General features: G+C 46.3%; 1 protein-coding gene and 1 long non-coding RNA gene across 4 annotated transcripts in view; one reads left to right on the top strand and one right to left on the bottom strand.

The window, feature by feature from the left end:
- Positions 1-18,918, top strand: part of LOC126070291 (uncharacterized) — a 30,929-nt gene extending 12,011 nt beyond the window's left edge. Inside the window, exon 3 of the long non-coding RNA XR_007516181.1 lies at positions 17,646-18,918. This is a non-coding gene — a long non-coding RNA (uncharacterized LOC126070291). The remainder of the gene's footprint in view (positions 1-17,645) is intronic.
- ERGIC1 (endoplasmic reticulum-golgi intermediate compartment 1) overlaps positions 1-25,493 on the bottom strand; it is a 169,057-nt gene that overhangs the window by 82,521 nt on the left and 61,043 nt on the right. For all 3 annotated transcript variants that reach the window (XM_049874331.1, XM_049874330.1, XM_049874329.1), the window contains exon 2: positions 3,780-3,841. In XM_049874331.1, the coding sequence (XP_049730288.1) occupies positions 3,780-3,841 (62 nt within the window). The remainder of the gene's footprint in view (positions 1-3,779; positions 3,842-25,493) is intronic.

Genomic DNA, 25,493 nt, shown 5'->3' with positions numbered 1-25,493 from the left:
CCCAGGTACGCTGAATCAGAATCTACATTTTGAACCTTCAAGTCAATTTTGACTCATGGCGACCCCATGAGTATCACAGTAGAACTGTGTGTGCTCCATCAGGTTTTCAATGGCTGATTTTTCAGAAACAGATCACTAGGCCTTTCTTCCAAGGCACCTCTGGGTGGACTTGAACCTCCAAAGCTTTTGGTTAGCACCCAAGAGTGTTAACCATTTGCACAGGATCCCCAGGTGACTCTTATGTATAATAAATTCTGAGAATCACTGCTCTGCTAGTGGTTCTCTGAACTGGTCCCTAACAAGCAGTGTTAGCATCACCTGGGGACTTTTTAGACATGGAAATTCTGAGCAGGGGTTTGAACCAGAACGAAGAACGAGTGAGTTCATAGCCCTGGTACAGAGTTTGTTTGGGGTGATGAAAAACTCTTGGAAATGGAGAGTGATGATGGTAGCACATCACGGTGAATACAATTAATGTCACCGCACTGTACACTTAAACTCGGCTGAAATGGCCAACTTTTGGTTATATACATTTTTTTACCACAATAAAACAGAACGAAATGGAGATTCATGTGCTGGTACGGAAAGGGGGCCAGGGTGTACTGAGAAAAGGGTAAGAACGGTGTGCACAGCATGCTCCCTTGTGTATCTAAAACAATGATGGAGGGATAGCAAAGCCTGAATTTTTAAAAAAGATTCTAGAAGGATACACACCTGATCGTTAAACATAACTGACAAGCCGGAGAGACTGTAGAGACTGAGAGGAGGACACAGTGAGCCGTTAATTGGTGACAGGAAGGGGGGCAGGGGGAGAAGCCTCATTTGAATTTTTTGGATAAGGCTCATAAACTAGTCAAACAAATATTGTTGTTAGCTGCCATCAGGTTGGCCCCTGACTCATGGCAACCCCATGTACAATGGGATTGGACCGTGTGATCCACAGGGTTTTCACTGGCTGATTTTCAGAAGTAGATTGCCAGGCCTTTCTTCCTAGTCCATCTTAGTCTGGAAGCTCTGCTGAAACCTGTTCAGTATCACAGCAATTCGCAAGCCTCCACTGACAGATGGGTGGTGGGTGTGCTGAGGTGCATTGGCCAGTAACCGAACCCAGGTAGAAAAGCCCTTTTCCTCTTCAGGTTCCCCTTAATATCCTTTCTTGCGGATCAAACCACAAAGCTTCACAGCTTCCCAGACCCTCAGGGGCTGCCAGTGCTGGGAGAACGGTAAGAGGAAGGCCCATACACTGGGCACTTAACACTCTACAGGCGTGATCTCCTTTAATCCCCAAGTCAGGAGACTGAGGCTCAGAAGTCACATAGTTACTAAGTGAAAGAATGAACCCAGGTCTGCCTGGCCTAAAAGCCTGAAGGAAATGCTTCCTACCACTTAGGTGGACTGTTCCTTTCCCCAGGGGTGGGGGAGCCCAGGCTCAAGAAGGCATCCTCAGCTTCAACAAGCTGAGCTGGAGGGAGGGCTGGGAGGGGACCAGCCTGGAGGATCCCTGAGGCCATCACCTGACCTGTGAATAGCCTGCCCTGGGAGACGGCCCTGGACTCCAGCCTGACTGCCTGGCCACAGAGCCCTGCTCAGGCAGCAGAGCTGGGTCGAAGAGAAGGAGGTCCCTCTGCCACTCCTCCCGAGTCCTAGTCCCCGCTCCACCTCTTGCGAGCTGTGTAACTTCAGATAAGTCACCTTCCTTCTCTGAGCCCATTTTCTCATCTGGAAAAAGAGGCAAAAAAGTCTTCCTGCTTGCAGGGTAGTTTGGTTTGCTTTTTATTTTTATTTTTTAATAAACTTTTCTTTGTGGAATAATAATAGATGCAAAGATAGTTCCCATAGACCTTTCACCTAAACCACAAATTAGTTGCCATCGAGTTGACTTCGACTCATGGCAAACCCACGTGTGTCAGGGTAGAACTGTGTTTCACAGGGTTTTCCATGGCTGAATTTTTGGAAGTAAATTGCCAGGCCTTTCTTCCAAAGTACCCCTGCAGGGACTCAGACAGCCAAGCAAGTTAACACTTTGTACTCCCAGGGACTCCACACGTAACCTTGGGATATTGGTCAAAGCTGAGAAATTAACATTGGTACAATACTATCAACTAAGCTACTTTGTTCGGCTTTCACCAATTTTCCCACTAATATCCTTTTACTGGTCCAGGTTCCAATCAAGGATCCCACTTGCATTTAGCTGTCATGTCTTCTTAGTCTCCTCTTGGTCTGACAGTTGCTCAGTCTTTCCTTGTTTTTTGAGACCATGCCACTTTTGAAGACTGCTGATCAGGTCTCCCATAAGCTGTCCCCCAATGTGGACTTGTCTTTATGTTTTCTCATGGGCAGACTAGGTTCTGGTCTCTGGGAAGGTGCTGCAGATGTGAGGTGCCCATGTCATAACATCATATAGAGGGCATATAACACCCACATGACTTATTACCAGTGATGCTAACCTTCCTTACTTGGTTAAGGTGGGGTCTCCCAGCTTTCTCCCCAGTACAGTTATTAATTCTCCTTTCCTTTTCCTTTGAAAGTCAGTCATCAAGCCCAGGTCACACTCAAGGAGAGAGGAATTAAGCTCCAGATCCCGAAGGGGAAAGTATCTACACCTATTACTTGGAGTTCTATACAGAAGATTTGTCCCATCTCCCTCATTTGTTGATAACATATGGACTCATATACTTTTTTTTTTTTTTAATTCTTTGAGTTATAAAGCAATAATGTCATTGTTCATTTTGTTACTCAAATTGTTCGGCTTTGGCCACTTTCAGGCTGGCTCCTGTGTCCTGTTGTCATGCAGCCACACTTTTTTCTTTTCTTTTTTGAGCACTACTTGCTTTCTGGCACAAGGCGTTCCAGGCTCAACTTATATTGTTCCCGCCCCAGCCCTATAATCAGCCACTTCTCTAAGGAGGCCTGGTTCCTTTTATTGGAGAAGGGTATTTAGAACCCAAAACCTGGTTGAGATTATTATTTTTTTGATGGATACAAACACGTTTATGTAAAAAAATTCATATAGCTCAAAAGGTTTAAAGAGGAAAAAGTGAATCTCCCTCTGCATTCATTTTCTAGAGCTGCCGTAACAAAGTACCACAACGTGAGTGGCTTAAAACTACAGGACTTTACTGTCTCACAGTTCTGGAGGCTAGAAGTCTGAAATCAAGGGGTTGGCTGGGCCACGTTCACTGAAGGCTGTAGGGGAAGATGCTCCCTTGCCTCTTTCAGCTTCTGATGGTTCCTGCCATCCTTGGCGTTCCTTGGCTTGTAGTTGCGTCATTCCAGTCTCTGCCTCTGTCTGCACATAGCCATGTTCCCTCTGCATCTCTTTTCCTCTTTTATAAGGTCACCAGTCCTATGGGATTAAGACGCACCCTACTCCAGTATGACCTCATGGCAACTGATAACATCTTCGAAGACCCTATTTCCAAAGAAGGGTCTCATTCCCGGGTATCAGGGGTTAGGACTTCACCATATCTCCCACCCCTGAGCCCTAGCTTCCATTCCCAGTTGCTATTGACCATTTCTTATGTATCCTTCTAGAAACAGTTGATGTCTATACCTTGCAGGTTACACCTTGTAGGTTTGGGGTGAGGATAGAGATTAAATGAGAAAATATATGAAGGGTCTGGAAAGATGCATGGGAAATAGTAACTGCTCATCTCTTCTCCCCTCTGTCCCTCTTGACTTTCCTGCCTGGCCTGGAAGTTCCGCCCAGAGGGAGCAGATGCCGTGCACAGGGAATGTGGGAAGCGGTGGGAGCGGCAGCAAGAAGTGCCACTACTCACTAATGGCCCCGGTGTACGTTGGCTGCGTGAGATCCTTGGGCACCTTCCTGTAGATGTCAAACCTGCAGGAGGAAAAGGAACAGGGGTGAGGTAGGCACCGAGGGCGGGTTCAAGGCAGAGGGGAACATGGTGCTGGCTGGTGTGCTGTATGGGTCAGCAAGCCACGGTTCCACCCACAAATAGCTCCTTCCACTCCTCCAGGTCCCCTCTTCCACCAAGCTTACAGCACACCCCACTCTGATGTAAGGTCCTCCCTAACCGCCCCCCCACAGTGTCCTCCAATCAAACTGACTTGTCCCATCTTCTTCCTCACGCTTATTACCTCCCCACAAATGACCTTGTAGACCCAGTTGTTTTCACTCCTTTGTTGGCCTCCTCCTATCAGAATGTAACCTCCATGAGGGCAGTGGCCTTTTAGGTTTTGTCTCCTGTTGTGTCTCCAAACCCTAGCATGGACCTGGTGCACAGTAGGCGCTCAGTAAGTGCTTGTGGAAGGAACTGAACACATGAGACTTGTACCACTCTGACGCTCAAGGAAGCAGGGCACACGCATGGCCTGGCACACAGTAGGCACTCCATAAGTGCTTGTGGAATGAGCTGAACACACAAGCCTCGTGTCATTCTGACGCACACACCGGCTTTCTGGAGTTATATAACTGCACTGCATTCTTGCCTGACGTCACTCTCCACCCCCTCTTCCCCTTCCTGCCTCCGCCCTCTCCCCCCGCCTCTTCCCCCTCCCTTCCTCCTCCCAAACCTCTTGCTGCCAGTTTTTTGGAGATTTTTCTTAACTCTAGTATCTCTAAGGCATGAAGTTAACATAAAATCCGGCCCGAAGCCCACAGTCTCCAGATCAGCTCACAACAGATCTGGGCCCCGCCTAGTGTCGTTTCCACCTCAGGAGCAGAGCAGCACCTTCTTTCTTTCATAGGGTTCCTGCCAGAGCAGAGGGGGTCATGGACTGTCATAGAAGAATTTGGGGTTTGGGATTAGGCTGACATGGGTTTAATTCTGGGGCCCTGGTAGCACAGTGGTTAAGCATTTAGCTGCTAACCAAAAGGTTGGCAGTTTGAATCCGTCAGCTGCTCCTTGGAAACCCTATGGGCCAGTTCTATTCTGTCCTATAGGGTCACTGTGAGTCAAAATCGACTTGATGGCAACGGGTTTGGTTTTTTGGTTGGGTTTAATTCTGGTCTTGTTACCACTGGTTGTTCAGTTCGGGGTTTAGAATCAGGACACCCTGGGTTCAAATCTCAGCTTATACTCTTCCTTGCTGTGTGACTTTAGGTAGACAACTTCACCGCTCTGAGACTCAGTTTCCTCGTCTGTAAAAATGGGGCTTCTACTACTACCAGAAGGAGCACCAGTGGCACAGTGGGCAAGTGCTCGGCTGCCAACCAAAAGGCTGGTGGTTTAAACCCACTCGGTGGTTATGTGGGAGAAAGACCTGATGATCTGTTCCTGTAAAGATTACAGCCTAGGAAACCCTTCGAGGCAGTTCCACTCTGTCACATGGGGTTGCTATGAGTCAAAATCAACTCAACAGCACCTAACAACAACGACAACTACTAGACCCTTCGAGGCTACTGTGAGGAGCTGTTAGCTGCCATCAAGTCGGCCTCTGACTCACAGTGACCCCACGTACAATAGGATAGGGCTGTTGCGTTCCATAGGGTTTTCATTGGCTGATTTTTAGAAGCAGATCACCAGGCCTTTCTTTCTAGACTGTCTGAGTCTGGAAGCTCTGCTGAAACCTGTTCAGCATCATGGCAACACACAAGCCTCCACTGATAGACAGGAGGTGGTTGCATATAGGTGCATTGACTGGGAACTGAACTGGGCCCCTGTACGGAAGGCAAGGATTCTACTGCTGAACTCCACTGCCCCCAGAGAGAGGAGTAAGCGAAATAAATGTCTGTAAGGGACGTGACACAGAGACTGCACACAGGCACTCCTTATGTGCACTGGCTTCCTTCCCTGCCCTTGAACCTGAACAGACAATTCTCCCACAGCACTTTGACGAGCAGAGCAGAAGTCCTACACAGTGTTCCCAGGCTCTCGGTAGATGCGTGCTTGCTGAAGAGCCCGTGGCTCCGGCCCTTGGGGGTGACAGACTGTGCGTGGTTCCTCTCTGGTGATTGGGAAACCTTGCGCCTGCTCAACCCAGCGTAATGACTTGGATATCTTACGCAAGATCTGCTGCTATCTGACTCGCTTGTGCGTACCTTAATCACACGTGAAACGGGCTCAGTTTCCCGAGACCTCAGGGGAGAAAAAAATTCCTGTGGGCTGCCAAGTTAAACATACCACTTTCTCTCCTGGCTGCTGCCTGCTCAGCTACCAGCCACCTGTGCTTGGGCTTCTAATAGCGCCAGAAATGGGGGCTGGGGTGTGGTGGTGGTGGAGGGTCCACACAACTCAACTATCCACACCTACTCACTCCTTTACTGTGAAAATGCTGAACCCTTTGATTTTGAGAGGCACACGAGAGGTAAGAGCATGAACTGTGTGCCCAGAATGTCTAGGTTCAAACCTGACCCCACTACTATTACCCTGGGCACATCACTTACTTAGCCTCTCTGTGCCTCAGTTTGTCTGTAAAAAGGGGGCAACAGCAGCAACTCCCTCACAGCATAGAGGTGAGGGTTAAATGACTCAGTGTATGTAATGCACTTAAAATTGTCCTAGCACTCAGGAAATGCTATACATACAAGCATTTGCTGTTATTTATGCTCATTTGACCAACATTCATGGAGCACCCACTACCTGTCTGTCAGTTTGTCGCACTGTGGTGGCTTGTCTATTGCTATGATGCTGGAAGCTAAGCCACCAGTATTTCAAATACCAGCAGGGTAACCCATGGTGGACAGGTGTCAGTGGAGCTTCCAGACTAAGACAGACTAGGATGCAAGGCCTGGTGATCTACTTCCTAAAATCAACCAACCGAAGCCCTGTGGGCCACAACAGAACATTATCTCACACGGTGCTGGAAAATGAGCCCCAACAAAGGGCTCAAGCATATTGATGATCATGAAGATGGTTCAGGACCAGGCAACGTTTCATTCTGTTGTGCGTGGGTTTGCCACGATCTGGAGCTAACTCAATGGCAACTCACAACAACAACTGTATGCTAAGCCTTCTTTTAGGCACTAGGGACATGGAGATAAAAATTAGTTCCTGGCAACTAGGGGTATATAGCAAGGTGTATGTAAGTTTTTGTATGAGAGGCTGATTTGGTTTGTAAGCTTTCACTTAAAGTACAATAATAATAATAAAAAAATTAGTTCCTGGCCCCACAGAGCCTGTAGTTTAGCAGCAGAGACAAACAAATGGGAATAAGAGAGTAGCTGTACTCCATCATGGGGTTAGCTGGAGGTACTGGGGACCTCAAAAGGGGCACCTAACTTGGCCTGGGGTGGTCCATGAACCTTCCTGCAGTAGGTGAGGTCAGGACAGAGCAGGACAGAGGAGCCAGGTACCTAAGGACAGGTGAGTGGACGGCAAGAGTACCCCAGGGAACAGGAGCAGAAGCAAAGGCTAAGAGGCGGGACTGGGCCTGGCAGGCTGGGCTGCTGCATTAACTTCCACATGGGCATGGGCATGGGCAGGGGAGGGGGGGTGGAAGGAGAGGAGGCTGGAGAGGTGGGGAGGGTCCACAGAAGAGGGTCCTGAGTGCCTGGCTCTGAGCAGGGACTGCAGCCCACGGCCAAGGACTCCCAAGCCAAATCCAATGGGTGTCAGGCAGGCAACCTACTCTAAGAGGCAGTCAGAGGCCAGGAGATTGGGGAGTGTAGGGAATAGGGAGAAGATGAAAGCGGGGGGCCGGGAAGGGGGGGGCAGCTGTCACTGAGCTCCAGCTGATTACTGTTAGGTGGAGGGGACGGGGGGCCGGATCTACTGGTTCGTTAAGTGAAGACAAAACTTTGCAATTTTACATGAAAGCTCCCAATTTTCAAGTGTCGGGCCAACACTCCTGCAAGGCAAAGGAGATAAGGCTGCAGGTCAGATGTGGCCCGGGGCTACTGCTTTGTGACCTCCTGAGCTGAGAAGCCCTGCAGATCTGGAGAAGGACTTGGGGAGCCTTGTATCTTGGAAAGGCCACTCTGGGCCAGCGTGGAGAAACATGGCCTCTCCTGGGGAGAGTGGGAAAACAAGCAGCAGGCAGACATGGGACGTGGGGGCAGAGGCAGCAGGCAGAGGGAGCCTGGTGCTGGCTCGGCCCCAACCTGGTCCTATACCTGCAGAAAACTCCTGTTCCTTGCCAGGCTCAGTTTCTCTGAGTGTAAAATAAGGGGATATTCAGGGTCCTTCCATCTGAAAACTGTACTGACAGTACTATCCTGTCGGCTCATGACATTCCAGGGAGCTAACAACCCAGCTTTCTGGTCCAGTCAGTACAAGGGTCACCATCAGGGGCTCAAAGGCAGAACTGGGCCTCGTGGTTTTAAAAGTATTTCAACCATCATGTAAACACATGAGCTTTGTGGTTAGTCTGGGACAGAGTGCCAGAGCCCAATAAGGGTGAGCGGGGTACCTCTAGGGTATGGGGATAAGGCAGAGATGGAAAATTGGTTACATGCAAGGGGACTGATGAAATAAGTAAATATATTGAGGATAATTGAGTCAGATAATTCCACTGTTAGGGAAAGTGGCTACACATAGGGAGAAAACTAGGAGAAACCCTGTGGTATGAGAGTGGAGTTGGAGGTATCAGTGTAAACTCATGGTTTTCAATATACACAGATAATTACAGAAATATAGATGTGTGTATGTATGTACACACATATTTCCTAGCTCTTTCCATTGACAGAGCCCAGAGCAGTGACAGCCCATTAACAATGAGTGCACCCAGTACTCAAACTTTGGCTTCTAAATATTATTCTTTACTAAAGAGAATCAGAACTCCTTGGGGAAACAGCTGATTCCAAGGTTGGGGCAGGAAAAATACAAGGCGAGCCTGTGTCTTCTTGTGTCAGAATCTAAGAAAGCGTTTAATGAATGTTAGGGACGTACCAAAAGGACACGAAGCCAGCTTAAAGGGGCTCCCATAGCCCAAATCAGAGATGATGTTTGCATCAAGATAAATAATGACAATCATAGATTATAACCCGTGGGATAAAATAGAAACCAGGAACTGATTCAGACACAAACAAATAAATGAATAAGTTGACAGTGTGATGAGGAAGAGGACTTTCCATACTTTCAGAAGTTGTCACTGCTGCTAGATGCCATACGTTGACCCTGACTCATGGTGACCCCATGCACCATGAATGAAATGCTGCCTGGTCCTGTGCCGTCCCTATCACTGGTTACAGATCAGATTGCTATGATCCACAAGGGTCTCCCTGCCTGATTTTCAGTAGATCACCAGGCTTTTTGCCCTAGTCTGTCTTAGTCTGGAAGCTCTGCTGAAACCTGTTCAGCAGCATAGCAACACGCAAGCTTCCACTGACAGATAGTTGGTGGCTGTGCATGAAATGGGTGCACTGTTTGGGAATTGAACACAGGTCTCCCTCATGGAAGGCAAGGATTCAACCACTGACCCACCAGTGTCCTCACAAAATGATGATTAATTACAAAGGGGAAAGAGTAGCTTTAAAGTGGAGAAATCTGGCAGATGTCATCTTAAACCAAGCAATCAAAGTGAGCACCACTAGTAATGAGATATGTCCACATCACGTGCCTTCTGACACGACGCACTGAGAAGGATACAACATCGCTGCTGTTGTGATGTTGCCAAAATGCTCAACCTGAACTTAATCATGAGAAAACATCAGACAAATCCAAAATGAGGGTCATTCTACAAAATGACGAGGGCAAGCCCTCGTCAAAAGTATTAAGGTCATGCAAGCCAAGGACAGGCTGAGGAACTGTCACAGACATGAAGAGACTAAAGAGACGTGACAACTAAATCAATGTGGGATCCTGGATTGGATCCTGGAACAGAAATAGGGTATCAGTATGTCGGCTGATGAAATTTGATTAAGATCTATAGATTAGTTAATAGTATTGTATCAATGTTAATTTCCTGGTTTAGATAATTGTATTATGGTTATATATTACCATTTGGGATAGCTTGGGTAAAGGACATATGGAAATTTTTTGTACTACTTTTGCAACTTTTTTGCAAATCTGGAATTATTTCAAAATGAAAAGTGAAAAAAATTTATAAATTTAATGGCACTTAAAAAATTTTTTTAAAGGGAGGGATTTCACTTAAAGATCTTCACACAGCCGGCTTTCTTCACATATGCCTAGTCCCAGTAGGCATCTGAATTTGAGGTGCTGGTTTAACAAACATTTGCTGAAAGTGCTGGGTGTCAAGGCACAGTATGTTTTTGTTGGGGTGGGAGCTGGGTGGACAAAGGTCTAAGAAGGGAGGGAAAACTTGGCACAAAGTACAAGAGGCAATAAGAGGAGGTAGGTGTTCTGGAAAGTGAACGACATTAAACCAAGATTACTTCTAGTCCCATGCTGGGCACTTTTACATACATACATACATACACATCCACCCATACATCCGTACATATATAACACCATTACCAGTTCCTGTTGAGTCAACCCCAATTCATGGTGGCTCCATGTGTATCAGAGTAGAACTGCACTCCATAGGGTTTTCAATGGTTGAGTTTTCAGAAATAGATCACTAGGCCTTTCTTCTAAGGGACCTTTGGGTAGACTAGAACCACCAGCCTTTTGCTTAACAGTGAGCATGATGACTGCATAAATATACATTAAATGCTCACTGTAACTCAGGCAGATGCTACTGTCCCCATCTTCCAGCAAGAAAACTGAGCCTCAGATAGAAGTAACTAGCTTGATGTCACCAAGCCTGTGAGTGGCAGAGCTGGAATTCAAACTCACTTTTTCTGACACCACAGGCCACGGTCCTTCCACTGCCTCATGTGCTTTTCTAAGGATTCTACCCTGAGACAGGTGGGAATCTCCTGGAAGACAGGGACCAGTTCAAAATTCCTTAATTCATTCAACAGATATTTATTGAGCACGTATTAAATCAGGCAGTATTCTAGGGGGAAAAATGAAAGTGGTCATGGAAGACATGGTCCCTACCCTCATGAAACTGCCAGTCTAGCAATGTTTTGGGCTCCCTGGAAAGGGGCACCTAAAAACAATGTTCTCTAATAATGACCCTTTCCCATACCAGCCTAGGCTGGGGAATAGTGGTGGGGTACAGGGAGAGCTGAAAACCCTGGGTTCACAGCTGACCACAAGCCAAGTGAGTCAGCAGTGAATGTCTCTGAGAAAATGGGCCACTGGGAGACTGGTGAGAACTTAGGCATGTGACAGGCAAGGAAGTGAGCCGTCTTCTCTGGCTCACATTAGTCAGTCCCTCACCCTCACTGTGGTGATGTGACTAGATGTGGTCACCCTACTGTTGAGAGAATATGGAGGAAAGGGCGAGGAAAGTGGAGGAGGGGAATGCGACACTGTGTCAGAGTCATGCTAGGCCCTTGACTGGCATGTTCTCATCCAATTCTCCTGACCAAACTGAGAGTTAGGGGTTGTAACCCTATTCTACAGATGAGGCTCAGAGAGGCTGGTGACTTGGCTAAGCTCACACACCTATTACGTGCCACGGACGGGATCTGAACACAGGCCCAATTTATGTTCTTGCAGCTTTCCCCAAGAGTGTGGGGCCAAACATTTGGGTGGAAAAGCCTTCTTATTGGGAAAGGTTAAAGAGCTGGAGTTGCTTCATCTCAAACAGAGAAGGTTAAGGATGGATTCTTTATGGATGCCAAATAAAGAAAGGCTCCTTCCCTGTCCTCCCACTGTACTGTGAGTTTCTCAAGGGCAGGACGTGGGACTCTCACCTCCAGCCTTCCCCACTGCCCAGCCCAGGCCTGTGGACGAACTTTGCACAAGGATAAGGTCCACTGGCTGTCCTCATAAACGAGATTAGGACAAAACAGATGGTGGTGGTACGGAATGATGGGTACACGGGGGTTCCTTATACTGTTCTTCCCACTTCTGTGGATGTTTAGAAAATTTCCCTTATAAGATGGTGAAATAGGTTTAAACTAAAGCAAGAGAACAGTCAACTGGATTTAAGAAGGACTGAACAGGATGCCAGGGGAGTGACTGGAGCTAGACAGGCAAGGGGTTTGTCACCTGTGGGGACAGGGCACACACAGAGAGACCCTGAGGGGTCTCCTGCCTTCGACACTCCTCACTGCCAGGCTGAGAAGGTACTTTAAGATCATGGTGCTCAACCTTTTCATTTCACAGATGGGGAATCAGAAGTCCCAGAAGAGTGACTTAGCAGCTCAAGGTATAAATAAATCCAGAGTATTTAAAACAAAAATAAGCTTGTAAAATTCTTGGTGTCTCATGCTCTTGAAAAGTTATATGCCAGTGGTTCTCAACCAGGGCTGATTTTGGCCCCTGGGGACATTTGGTAATGTCCAGAGACATTTTTAGTTCTCACCACTGTAGGGGGGAGGGTGTGTGTGCTGGCACCTAGTGGGTCGAGCCCAAGGATACTGCTAAAGATCCTACAATGCACAGGACAGTCCCCAGCCCTGGATCTCCAGGATACAGGAAAAGAAAAAAACATTGTGCAGAAGACTTTAAAAAGAAGAATCTGGCCCAAAATGGCTGTAGTGCCGAAGCTAAGAAAGCCTGTTTCCTGCAAGGCAAAACTTCCCATGCCGAGAGGCTCCGGTCGCCTTTGCTCCTGCCAGGTGAAGTCATGGCCACAGCCTTGAACGCCCACAGAGACCTGGAATCTGGAGTTAGGCCATCTTTCCCTCTTCCTTTTTGCTCTGTGCCTAAGAAGGCAGAGCTCACTTGGAAAGAACTGGGCAAAGGAACCCGGAGAGAAAAAGTAACGTCCATCTGGGTTGACTTTGAGACTTATTATAATGGCGCAGCAAGTATAAATGTTATTGTGTTAATCAACAAGGTGCTGAATCCTTGCCTATAACTTCATCACACCTTAGCATAAAACAAATTCTGAGAACCTATGTCACGTTGGTACTCGAAGTCAACGAAGACTATAGGATTTACGTAGCAGAAATTCCTTTTATGGGCCACATCCAGCCTACAGAGCGGCAAGGAATGGCTGTATAACCCAACCCAAAATAAACCTGCCTAAGTCTCTCCCTGCTCCCAAGCAAGGAAACTGCCGCTGGAAACATCTGACTAATGGATTTCATCTGTAATTTCTTTTCATAGCAGAATGCCTCAGCTTTGTTATTTTAACTTTTGCTGCTTGGGACCTCACTTCTCCCCTGCTCTTGCAGACGAATCTCAGCTCACCCTGTGGTTCGCCATCTGTGGGCGGCTACCAGGCAGCTAACAGTGGTGATGTCACTGTTTCCAAGGCTTAATGAAATTAGACGCCATGTAGGAGCAAGTCATTGGAAGTGGTGGGTCATTTGTCCCAAAAATAGTCGTCAAGGGTTTCAGTTAGAGCTTTGGCCTGGTCAACCCTGCCCCACCAGCCTGTCTGAACCCTCAGTGCAGAATGCCAGGGATTTAGGTGAAAAGCACACTTGTTTTGTTCACTTACTCATTCCTTCTTCCGTACTGAGAACCACTAGCACAGTGACTGTGTTAGTGGGTGTGTGCACTTGTGCATGGGTGTGTGCACGTGTGCATGGGTGTGCGCACGCATGTGTTTGTGAGTATGAATGTGCACATGAGCATGTGTGCACTGTGTGCATGTGTGCCTGTACATGTGCATGTGTGTGAGTGTATACGTGTATGTGTGCCTGCGTGTATGTGTGTACGTGTGTGTGTTGGGGACACACAGAGGTGAATGAACACACCAGAGCTGATCAGGGGCAGAAAGAGAACTCTGCACACCCTTACTGCTAATCGGCCCTAGTTCATTCTCGCCACCTCCCTAAATCTTGTCCTTGATATTCAAACTCCTAATATGAGCTCACCTCATTCCTCTGTCAAAAGGAAGGGGAAAAATTCACTCTGCCTCCAGTGCAGATGGAGGAGTTTTGTGGGAGGAATGATAATAATAATAATAACAACAATCACAGCGACTACTACTGCTGCCCCACTGACTGAAGGCTCACCATGTGCCCGGCCTCCCGCCTAAGATTTTGCCTTCATGATCTCTTATAACCCTATGGCAGGTTTTAGTCTTCTTATTTCACTTGTCCAAGAAACAGAATCAGGACTCGGACTCACAGAGTCTGGCTCCAGGCCATTTGCTTCTTACTGCTGTGCCACATGTCTGCCTGGAAAAGGAAGACAGGCGGGAGCTGGGAGAAGCAGAGGCCTAGGTTTACAGAAGGTATGGGCGATGCCTCCTGCACACACAGCCATGTTATGCCAATGCCATGAATACACGTCATTTCTGCCTTCAGCCCATCCCCTGTGGTCTTCTCCCAAAACCTCAGTTCTCACATGGAGGTCTCTATCTACAGCATCCACTACTTGTCAGTTTGTTGTACTGTGGTGGCTTGTGTGCTGCTATGATGCTGGAAGCTATGCCATTGGTATCTCAAATACCAGCAGGGTCACTCGTGGTGGACAGGTTTCAGTGGGGCTTCCAGGCTAAGACAGACTAGGAAGAAAGGCCTGGTGATCTCCTTCTGAAAATGTGCCAGTGAAACCCCTATGGATCACAACACACTTGTTTGCTTTGGACACATCATCAGAAGGGATCAATTGCTGGAAAGGGACATTGTGTTTGGTGAGTAGAGAACCAACGAGGGCAAGGGAGACCCTCAGTGCAATGGATTGGCACAACAGCTGCAACAATGGACTTGAACATGCTGGAGATTGTGAGGATGATGCGGGACCGGGCAATGTTTTGCTCTGTTGTGCATGGGGTCGCCATGAGTTGGGGATGACTCGGCAGCAGCTAACAACAACATGTACAGCATGGCCTCACAGCTTCTACTTCTACTCCTATGGTCTCCATGTGTGACCTCTCTTATCCCCAAACACCCTCTCTGACCACAAAGTCCTGGCCTTCCCCTGCCCCACTTCCCACAGAGGCCAAAGGCCAAGTCTGGCCAAAGAGGAAGAGTAAATCTGACTGCTGGATTTCCAGAAGGCCAGATGGACCCACTCCCCCATGCTGAGACAGCCTCCCTCCATTTCCCTTGGCTCTGTGGACATATCTCTGGAACAGTCCCAAGATGGCGGCAGGGATCTTGGCTCCTGCTGGTCTGGGACAGGTCTGATTTGTCCCTGAATCTCCTGCGGGTTGTGCACAGCCTGTCTCATTAGCGGCCCTCAGTCAATTCCAAGTGAAAATATAAAATGACGTGTGCACTGTAGCACCAGCTGTACTAGCAAAAGACTGGAGACCATCCAAACGTCCATTTGAAGGGACGGGTTGAGCAAACTACAGAACATTCAAAGAATGGAGGATGATACAGCTGTAAATGGGAGTGAAGGAGGTCTGTGTACACCGACGTGGACAGCCTCCAGTATACAGTAAGAGAAAAAAACAGTGCAGTATACTTCGTACTGTTAAGTTTATGTGTGTTGGGGGAGTGGAGTGACAAAACTATGTTTACATCCTTGGTTATACCTTCAAAAAAAAAAACAATGGAAGGTAAAAACAAAAGTGTATATAAATGGTTATTTTTATTATTCTTAGATGCATAAAAATATTAAATATTTAGGGAAATTTGACAAAAGACATACTGAAAACTATAAAAACACTGCTAAGGAAATTAAAGAAGACATAAATAAATGCAGAGAGATGCTGTGTTCAAGAGTCAGAAGACTTAATATTGACTAAGACTCAAAATAATCTATAGGTTCAACTCAATTCCAAACAAAATCCTAGGAGATATTTTTGAAGAAATTGACAAATTGATATTAAAATTCACATGGAAATGTGAAGGACTTAGAATAGTCCAAACGACTTTGAAAAAGAAGAACCAAGTTAGATCTGACTTCAAGACTTACTATAAGCCTTCTAGGAGAAAATCTTTGTGATCTTGGGTTAGGCAAAAATTTTAGACTTGACACCAAACGTACAATACATAAAAGAAAAATTGATAAACTAGGCTTCACTAAAATTAAAAATTTCTGTTCTTTAAAAGGCATTGTTAAAAGAATGAAAAGACAAGTCTCAGACTGGGAGAAAATAGATACAAATTACATGTCTGATAAAAGATTTATATCCAGTGTAAAGAACTCTCAAAACTCAATAAGAAAACAAACATCCCACTTTAAAAGAAAAAAAAAGGGCAAAAGATATGATCAGATATGTCACCAGAGATCTACTAAAGCCAAATAACCACATGAAAAGATGCTAACGGCTAAGCTATTAGGGAAATGCAAATTAAAACCATAATGAGATAACTACTGTAACACCTATTAGAATGGCTAAAATTATCAAAACTGATCATACCAAGAGCAACTGAACTCTTATATGTTGCAAGTGGGAATGTAAATCAGTACAAGCCTTCTGGGAAAGACTGGCAGTTTCTTTAAAAGTTAAACATTACACCTACCATGTGATTCAGCCGCTCGCTCCACATCTAGGTGTTTACCCAAGAGGAATGAAAGTATATGCCCACACAAATATACGCATATGAATATCTTTGTAATAGCCACAAACTGGTAACAACCCGAACGTCCACAGACAGGCAAATGATGGTATACCACACCATGGGATGCTACTCGGGAATAAAAAGCAGTAAGTTTTTTATACGCACATAAACGATTCTTAAGTAATTACACTGAATGAAAGAAGTCACAGTATACACTACAGGAGTCCATTCGCACAAAATTCTAGAAAATGCAAACTAATCTAGAGTGACAGAAAGCACATCAGTGGTTGACCAGGGAGCGGGTAGCATGAGGAAACCGTGAGATGATAAATACTGTGCTGATGGTTTCATCAGTGGATACAAATGTCAAGACTTCTCAAATTGTACACTTTACCTGTTATGAATTTATCGTATGTCAATTACACCTCAATAATGCTATTAAAAAAAAAAAAAACTTAAATGACAGCCATGGATTGAAACACTCGAAATAATCTATAAATTCATGATACTAAAAAAGCCAAAAGCCTCACTGATCACCTTCGAAGGTGCTAGGGCACCGTTTCATTATTCTGATTTAGTAAATAAAGAGAAAGCACTTATTCTGCCTCTTTTTTTTTTGGTACAAAATTTATTTCTAGGCAACCAAATAGTTGGTAAGGGCAAAGTTTTTTTTTTTTCCATAGAATAATTTCATTGAATAAATGTAAAAGGAATGATAGGTTTAGAAAAATCATCATGTGTCCTCTGATGCAATAATGGATACAGGCAATATCACCCATGATGGGGAACTTTATAAAGGACCAGGCTACTGCCACCTGAACCCACTGATCAACCTTAGCCTCTCAAGGAGACAACTAAGCATTAGGTACCTTGCCATGTGATGCAACAGGAAATACAGGGCACCACCTATGAGGGACTCTTGCCAAAAGAATTGGCCCTGAATCTAGTTAAGGCTTCAGATCAAACTACCAGTTTACAGGAAATGCCAGGAAGAAAGAAACAAGTTATATGATTCAATAAGCCAAATTCAGATTGTGGGGAATTCTATAGAGAAAATGACCCGGTTTTTCGGTAAATAAAGGATTGGAGGAAAAAGGAGAGCAGGAACTATTATAGATGAAGAGAATCTTAAGAAACATGTTAATCATACACAATGGGTAGACCTTGTGGAATCCTGACCCAATTCAACCCTGACTCTGGTTTCCCAGCCTTCCTTGCAGCTTGGGGTGGCCTCATGACAGTCGTTAGCAATAATATTTAAGCAGAAGTCTGCTGGGGGTAGGGGAAACTCTTGCTTTTATGATGAAAGGGTCAGACATCACTGACAGTAACGCTCCCCCATCTCACATTACTGTCTTGAATGCAGATGTAATGTCTGGAGCTGGGATAGCTCTCTTGAGACCACGAAGGAAAAGCTTAGCTAATGGCAGAAAGGACAACGAAGCACCCTTGAGCCACGGAACCAACACTAGCAGCTGCGTACTTCCAGTCTTCTTATCATGTGAGGAAAAAAACAACAACTGTCTTATTTTTTTTTAGTCTTATTTGTTTAAGCCAATTTCAGTCAGATCTTCTGTTACTTGAAGCTAAAAGCACTCCTCACTGATAAAACAGAAAAGAAGATGCTGAGGAAGTATGAGAAGGTCTTGACTTCTTGCTACTCATCAGCTGGGGAACCTGGGCAAATTACGTCTCTGAATCTCATCATCCTCTTCAGTATGATAGGAATACCACCATCCATCTTCCAGAATTTGTGGAGAGATAAAAAACATGGAGGTTTTGTCCATGCTTAAGAAGACAGTCCATTGACCTGGTCCTAATTTTCCAACCTCCGCTCCCCACCTGGACCCGAGAGATACTAATTTCCCTGCACTTACCTACCACCCCCAGACCCTGACTTCTGGCTTATACGCAACTCCGGTGAGCTTGATCCATCATGAACATTTGGAGAATGTCCTGTGGCCAGGATGGCTCCCTCCACAGCAGATGCGTTCTTTGGTACCTCACCAAGATTCTTCCCTGCTATGTTAAACCTTCCAGTCTCTTCAAACTCTCAAATAAACTCCCCCACCCCCTCACCCCCCACTCATGGTCTCAGCACACAACTTCAGCTCTAGTTTCACTGAAAAGGCTCCAATATGAGGAATCTTGAGTTGCCATCTCTCCATCTCACCAATGTCCTCTATTTTCTCCCATCTTCCCTCTCCACCTTCTTTCCTATTCAAGGGGAATCCAGTCACATGTATTCTTAATGGTCTCCTCCATGTCTGAGCTGTGTGACCCTGGGTCAGTTACTTTATTCTTTGAGCCTCGGTTACTGAACCTGAAGAATGGAGAGAATAATCCCAAGATTGAAGAGTTGTTGTGGTGCACACAGTACATGCACAATCAACATGATTTCTCCTCACTGGAACTCTAGATTCACTTGCACATATTCTTTCATTTCCCTGGACTGTGAGCTCCTTAAGGGCAGGAACTGTGTCTCTCATGTCCCCAGTGCAGAGGAGCTGGCACACAGTAAGTGCCTCATGATCCTTTATGAAATAAATAAATGACTCCACTCTGCTGCTTTTGGGACTTGTCTCTCCAGCCTCTCCCACCTTTGGATTTGACCTGCAAATAGAAACACATCTCTCTATCCTGAAAAACAAAAATAAACCACCCACTCTGATGCCTGTCTGCTCTTGCAGCCCAAGTTGCTGCCCCATCTCTCTGCTTCCCTTCTCTACTATAAACTTCTCAAAAATAACCTAAAATAATCTCACACTTCATCTTTCATTTGACCCTTATCCCACAGCAGTCTGGTTTCTGCTGCCATTTTCTCCTTCCACCACTCTTTTCCTGTTCTAGCTAAGACCACCCAAGAGTCACTAAGGGGCAGATGCCATTGATTCTCCTCAGTCCCGCATCAGCACTGAATCTGCTGATAGTCCCTCAGGTCTCCTTCTTGAATCTTTCTCTTCTCTTGGCTGCCTGAAGACCCACAGCATCTTCACTCTCTGGCACCCTCTCTTACTGTTCCTCTTCCTCCTCCTGCCCCTGATGTCTGGAGTATGCCCACATTAATTTACTGTGCCAAACTCCAGAGAGAGAAGAGAAAGTCAACAAGAAACACGTGGTCCCTGCCCTTGCAGAGCTCACAGTGATGTCCAAAGTATTTCCTCATTCCCAGGGGCATCCCACGTACCCCTCAAACTTGACTTGCCCAGAAAAAAACCCAGCAGCTTTCCCACAAAACCTGGTCTTAGAATCACAAAACAACAGAGGAAGGAAGAACCTCAATGACTGTGGAATCCAAACTCGCCCATCTGCACACAGGCAAACTGCAACACAGGAATGCTGGCAGCATTTTGCGTTAGAGCTGAGAGGAAAGCCCAAGTTTTTAAACTTCCCATTCTTTCCAAATCATCATCTGTGTCTTCCTGGGTCCCTAGATGTCTGAGAAGTGATGAGATGCACCGTGCTGGCCACTGCCCGGGCCACAGTGATGAACAAGGAATAAAATCAGCTGACCAGGAAGATGACTGTTATGGATCAAATTGTGTCCCCCCAAAATATGTGCTGGAATCCTAACCCCTATACCCGTAGATGTAATCCAGCTTGGAAATAGGATTTTTCTTTGCTATGTTAATAAGTCCATATCAGTGTAGGGTGTGCCCTAAACCTAATCACTTCTGTGATATAAAATGGCAAATAAAACACAGAAGGAAGCACAAATAGGGGAAAGATAGATGCCATGTGGAAATTGCCAAGGAATGGAGGAACCAGGAACTCTGGGTCTACAGAAGCTGAGACAAGGATCTTCCCCCAGAGCCAACGCAGGAGAGAGAGGCTTCCTCTAGAGCAAGGGTCCTGAATTCAGACTTCCAGCCTGCTGAACTCTGAGAAAATAAATGTCTGTTCTTTAAAGCTCCCCACTTGTAGTATTTCTGTTACAGCAGCACTAGGAAACTAAGACAATGACCGTCCAAGAAATTCTCAAGACAGTGTTTTCGGTGTTCTGTGGCAAAAAGGAGGAGGCCCTCGCTGGGCCAGACAACGTCCTTCATCTAATTGTTAGAATTTAGGGTTCTCACAGATTTGAGGGAAATGAGCATTAAGCGCTCTAGTGACAGGAAGCAGAAATCAATAACAAGAGCCCTTGCTCTGTAGAACTCTTAACCTGTTCAAAGGACAATGACATGGACCGGCCTTCATCAGTACACTCAGCCCCCAGCCAGCCTGGCCTGGCATGTAGGGAGACAACTAAGCTCACTCAGGCAAGGATGGGGGTTAGTCTCGTGGCTCTAAACCCTAATGTCGTATGTTCCTTTAACAGCCATGCCTGCTCCCACCTCAGGCCCTTTGCACTGGCCGTTCCTGCTACGTGGAATGCTCTCCCCTCAGGGATCTGCATGGCTTGCTCCCTCACTTCATTTAGGTCCATATTCAAATGTCACCTCCTCACAGAGGCCTGTCCTGCTGCCAACTAAAATGCATCACTCTCCCCCTATCCTGCTGTCTTTTTCTACATAGCACTTAGCCTCACTACCTAACATTGTTATGTGTGTTTGTTCATTGCCTGACTCCACCATTAGAATACAGGTTGGAAGACAGCAGAGACTTTGTGTATCCCTATACCTCCAGGGCCTGAAAAAGTGCCTGGCACATAACCAAAAAACCAAACCCAGTGCCGTCGAATCAATTCCGACTCATAGCAACCCTATAGGACAGAGTAGAACTGCCTCCCAGAGTTTCCAAGGAGTGCCTGGCGGATTCGAACTGCTGACCCTTTGGTTAGCAGCCATAGCACTTAACCACTATGCCACCAGGGTTTCTACCTGGCACATAGGTCCACAATAAATATGTGTTGCATGGATGGAGGAGGCAGTATTTCCAATATCACAGAACAATATGTGTAAGTTTTTGAATGAGAAATTAACTTGAGCTGTAAACTTTGACCTGAAGCACAAAAAAAAAAAAAAAAACAAGGTGTGGTCCGTGGACCACTGCCTCAGAATCTGCTGGGAAGCTGGTTAAATTTGCAATTCCAGGCCCCCAGTGCTGATTGAACTAAGTCAGGGTACAGGTACAGAAGGCAGGAACCTCCATTGCTAGAAAGCACAGTTCAGGAAATCTCCACGGATGCATGCACGATAGGGGCGGAGAACCACTATTATGTTTACTTCTAACTTCACGCTTGTTTCCCAGAATTTTTCAGCTTGTACCCACCTGATTGACCATGGGTCAACATAGGGTCAGGAAAGGAGGCTGGCATGTCTTGGGCTCCTACCCTATGTGCCAAGCACTACTTAGACACTTGATGTCCACTACTCCATCTCACTGAGTCCTTCCTGCCAACCATGAGGAACCTTCAACAAATGTGGAAACGGAGCCTCAGAGAGGCTAAGCCGCTTGCCTAAGTTCACACAGCCAACAAAAAGCAGAGTCAGGATTGGAACCCCTCAGCCTGATCTGACCCAGGACACTGCACTCTGACCCTCTGTGGCCTCACTCCACCCTGTCCTCCAGGGGCCTTGGCTGCCCATGTTCACCACTGCCCTCCAGTGCCCAAGCAGGCCATGGACATTTGTGAGTGAACGAAGAGCAGACCCCCAGGTGAGGAGGGGTCTTGGGGAGCCCTGGAGGTGCACAGTTGCGGAGGGGTCCCTCCCCCCACAAGCAGGGCCAGATGAGCTCATGTTCTCACAGGAAGAGGAAAGGCCTGAGCCTGGAGCCTGAGGCCGGCCAAAGGCTCCCGAGCTTGGCCAGGAGTCCGGCTTCCTGAGCGCTGCTTGTCAAGGCCACAGGGAGAACTGGCGGGGGCGGCGGGGGTGGGGTGGGTCAGGGGCCCTGAAAGTTTCCAAATCACTGGAAACAGGACGCGGCTGCTGGGCCCCACGCTGGGACACGACACCACTCCTTGTGCAGACGCTATAAATGGAAATGTATTCTTAAGAGGGGAAGAACATTAGCGGGTTTTTTCAAAAGTGAGCCATCATCGGATAAAAATACAGACGGCATTTAAATGCTGAGCAGCAGAAGCTATTCCGGGGACTGGATTCTCATCCCCATGGCTCCCTGCCAGGGCACGGCCTGCCACAGAAATGTAAAAGGAATCATTCCGTGGGGTCGGTGTTTTTACGTCGAGGAGCAGAGTGGGGGAAAGATAGCCATGCCAAGACATGTGGAAGGAGCCCCTTCTAGAGGAGTCCAGTGCCACCTAACTTCCACCCACACCTGCCCATTTGCTCCAACGTTGTGCTCCGTGACCGTGACCACCTTTTTAAAAAAATTGTGGTGAATACGTAGGTACTAAAATATTTGCCATTTCAACACTTTTTACATGTACAATTCAGTGACATTAACTACATTCATCATGTTGCACAACCATCATCACCATCCGTTTCCAGATTTTTCCATCCCCCTTAATGGAAGCTCAGTGTCTCCTAAGCAGCGAGTCCCCCTTTCCGAGACCACCTTTTTGGCAACGTTCTCAGCGACCTGGAGAAGTCAAGACTGAGCTCTGGCTAGGCCTGCAGGTAAGAGTAGAACAGGATTAAGATGTTAAGTGGTCTGTAGGGCAGTGGCGGTTCAGAAGTAGAACTCTTGCCTCTCATACGGGAGACCCAGGTTTGATTCCCAGCCAATTCACTTCACGCACAGTCACCAGCTGTCTGTCAGTCGTGAATTGTGTTGAAATCACGCTGAACGGAGCCTTGGTGGCACAGTGGTTAAAAACTCAGCTGTTAACCATAAGGTCGGCAGTTCAAACCCACCAGCCGCTCCTTGGAAATCCTATGGGGCAATTCCACTCTATCCTATACGGTCGCTATGAGTTGGAATCGACTCGACGGCACCTAACAACAACAACATGATGCTGAACAGGTTTCAGGGGAGCTTCCAGACTAAGATGGATAAGGAAGAAAGGCTTGACAATCTACTCACAAAACTCAGCCAATAAAAATCCTAAAGACAGTAAAAATACTATGGATTACAATGGTCCAACCTATAACCGATCGGGAAGGGCGCAGGACTGGGCTGCGTTTTGTTCGTTGTGCCTGGGTCGCCATGAGTCAGGGGCCGATGTAATGGCAGCCAACAACAAGCAGGGCAAGGAGAGTATAAGAAAAAAGCTAGAGCCGGGCCTGGTGTTCAGAGAATTTATTCACTGAGCACTTCCCACGAGCTAGTTTCTTCACCACTGTCATCTTTTAATCCTTAAAACTACCTGAAGATACAACAACTCGGGTCATCCTCATTTTTACAGAAAAAGAAATGGAAGTTCAGAAAAGACCATAGAGACAGTGACTCCTAGGTGGAGACTAAGAAAGGACAGAAAGTGTCCCAGGCAGAGGGACAACGCCTGCAAAGGCTCAGGTCTCAGAGAGCCCAAGGTCGCTCAGCACGTGGCAAAGTTGGGGTTCTCACCCCCATCTATCGGAACACAAAGTCACTGTGCCCGGCTGGGGAGCCAGCAAAGGGACCTGTATGAGCTTCTGTGTGTTTCAGAAAGTGAGTCTGGCTCGCAAATCCAAAGATGAAATTTTCTAAACAATCCCACGCAAAAGGGCATAAGGAAAGGGATCGAACATTCTCCCGGTCGGCCTGAGTGAGCGCTCAGCTGGTGATCGTGTCCATCTGGGCACATCGCAGTACTTTTAATTTTCCTATAGTACAAGCAGATCCAAAAAACCAAATCAGTTGCCACTGAGTTGATTCTGGCTCATGCAGACCGTATGAGTATCAGAGTAGAACTGTGCTCCTTTGGGTTTTCAACGGCTGGTTTTTTGGAAGTAAATCACCAGGCATTTCTTCCAAAGTACCTCTGGGTGGACTCAAACCTTCAGCCTTTGGATTAGCAGCTGAATGTGTTAACTGCTTGCATCACCCAAGGACTAATAAGCAGGTTATTTCTTTTATAAATGAAAAAATAAAGACAGCCAGAGTTAGGTCTGTCTTAGGTGGTCAGTCCCTGTCTGTGTATTATCTGCCCCTTCTCCCCACTGACACTCTTTGTTCCCAAAAGGCTCATTTTGTCACACCTCTGTGCCTTCGCGTGTGCTGTGCCTCTTATCTGGATCATCCCTCTCTCTCCATCTTCACCAGTTCATTTGTTCTGTCATTGTTTAGTGTCTACAATGAACCACGGGGAGCCCTGGTGGCACAATGGTTAACTGCTCGGTTACTAACCGAAAGGTAGGTGGTTTGAATTCACTAGTCACTTCATAGCAGAAAGATGTGGTATAGTCTGCTTCTGCAAATATTACAACTTCAGAAACCCTAGGGGGCAGTTCTATTCTGTCCTATGGTGTCATTATGAGTCGAAATCGGCTTGACAGCAACTTTTTTTTTTTTTTTAATGAACCAGGGACTGTTCTAGGTGGTGGGAATACAGTAGTGGTCAAACACAACACTCCCTGCCTTCACTTAGCTTATACAGTCATGTGTCGCTTAATATCCTCAACACGTTCTGTGAAACAGGGCATTATGTGATTTGGACGCTATACGAATACCATATTATATACTAAGCAAAGCTATATGGGATACCTTTTGTTCCACTTCCAAACTGATACTTCTCCTTTGCTTTTTGCTGCTGCTGTAACTAGCTTTGCTTTTGCTGTATTTAGGAGCCACGAAGTACTTCACGGTAATATTTTTGAAAGAAAATTAAACAGAAAACGCTACAACACTCAAGAGACACAGGTACATGAGATTGGATGCTGCTGCCTACAAGCTGAACCATACACTGTTACACAGTCAACTTTTTATTTGTAAGTAGGGGAAGATCACATTAAAATAACTATAGAAAGTACAGCACGAATATAGATAAGTCAGTAACAGGCATTTATTATGACTATCAAGACATTTGCGTTAAGGGTATATACGTATTATAGCATTATATGCCTGGCAACGCAATTGCATTGTGTACAAGAGACATGAGATACACATGTCGCGTGCAGGAAGCTGCTGCATTCACTACTCTGGTTATATCTGCTACCTCCCATTCACTGATTAGGATTTCTGAACTCTATTATAACCTTCTGGGACTATAGACCTATATGCAGTCGGAAGCCGCCCGAACAGATGTTATGTAGCACACAACTATATATCCTAGTGGGGGAGACAAACAATAAGTAAACTGATATATGTCAGTGCTAAGCACTACGGAGAAAATTAAAACAGGCTAAGGAGACAGAGTATGCTGTGGCGTTGTTTTAGATTTAGGGGGTAT

Source organism: Elephas maximus, chromosome 2 (genome assembly GCF_024166365.1).
Source record: "Elephas maximus indicus isolate mEleMax1 chromosome 2, mEleMax1 primary haplotype, whole genome shotgun sequence".
NCBI classification, from domain to species: Eukaryota; Metazoa; Chordata; class Mammalia; order Proboscidea; family Elephantidae; genus Elephas; species Elephas maximus.
The sequence above is the reverse complement of the archived record's forward strand: the minus strand, read 5'-3'. Positions and strand labels throughout refer to the sequence as shown.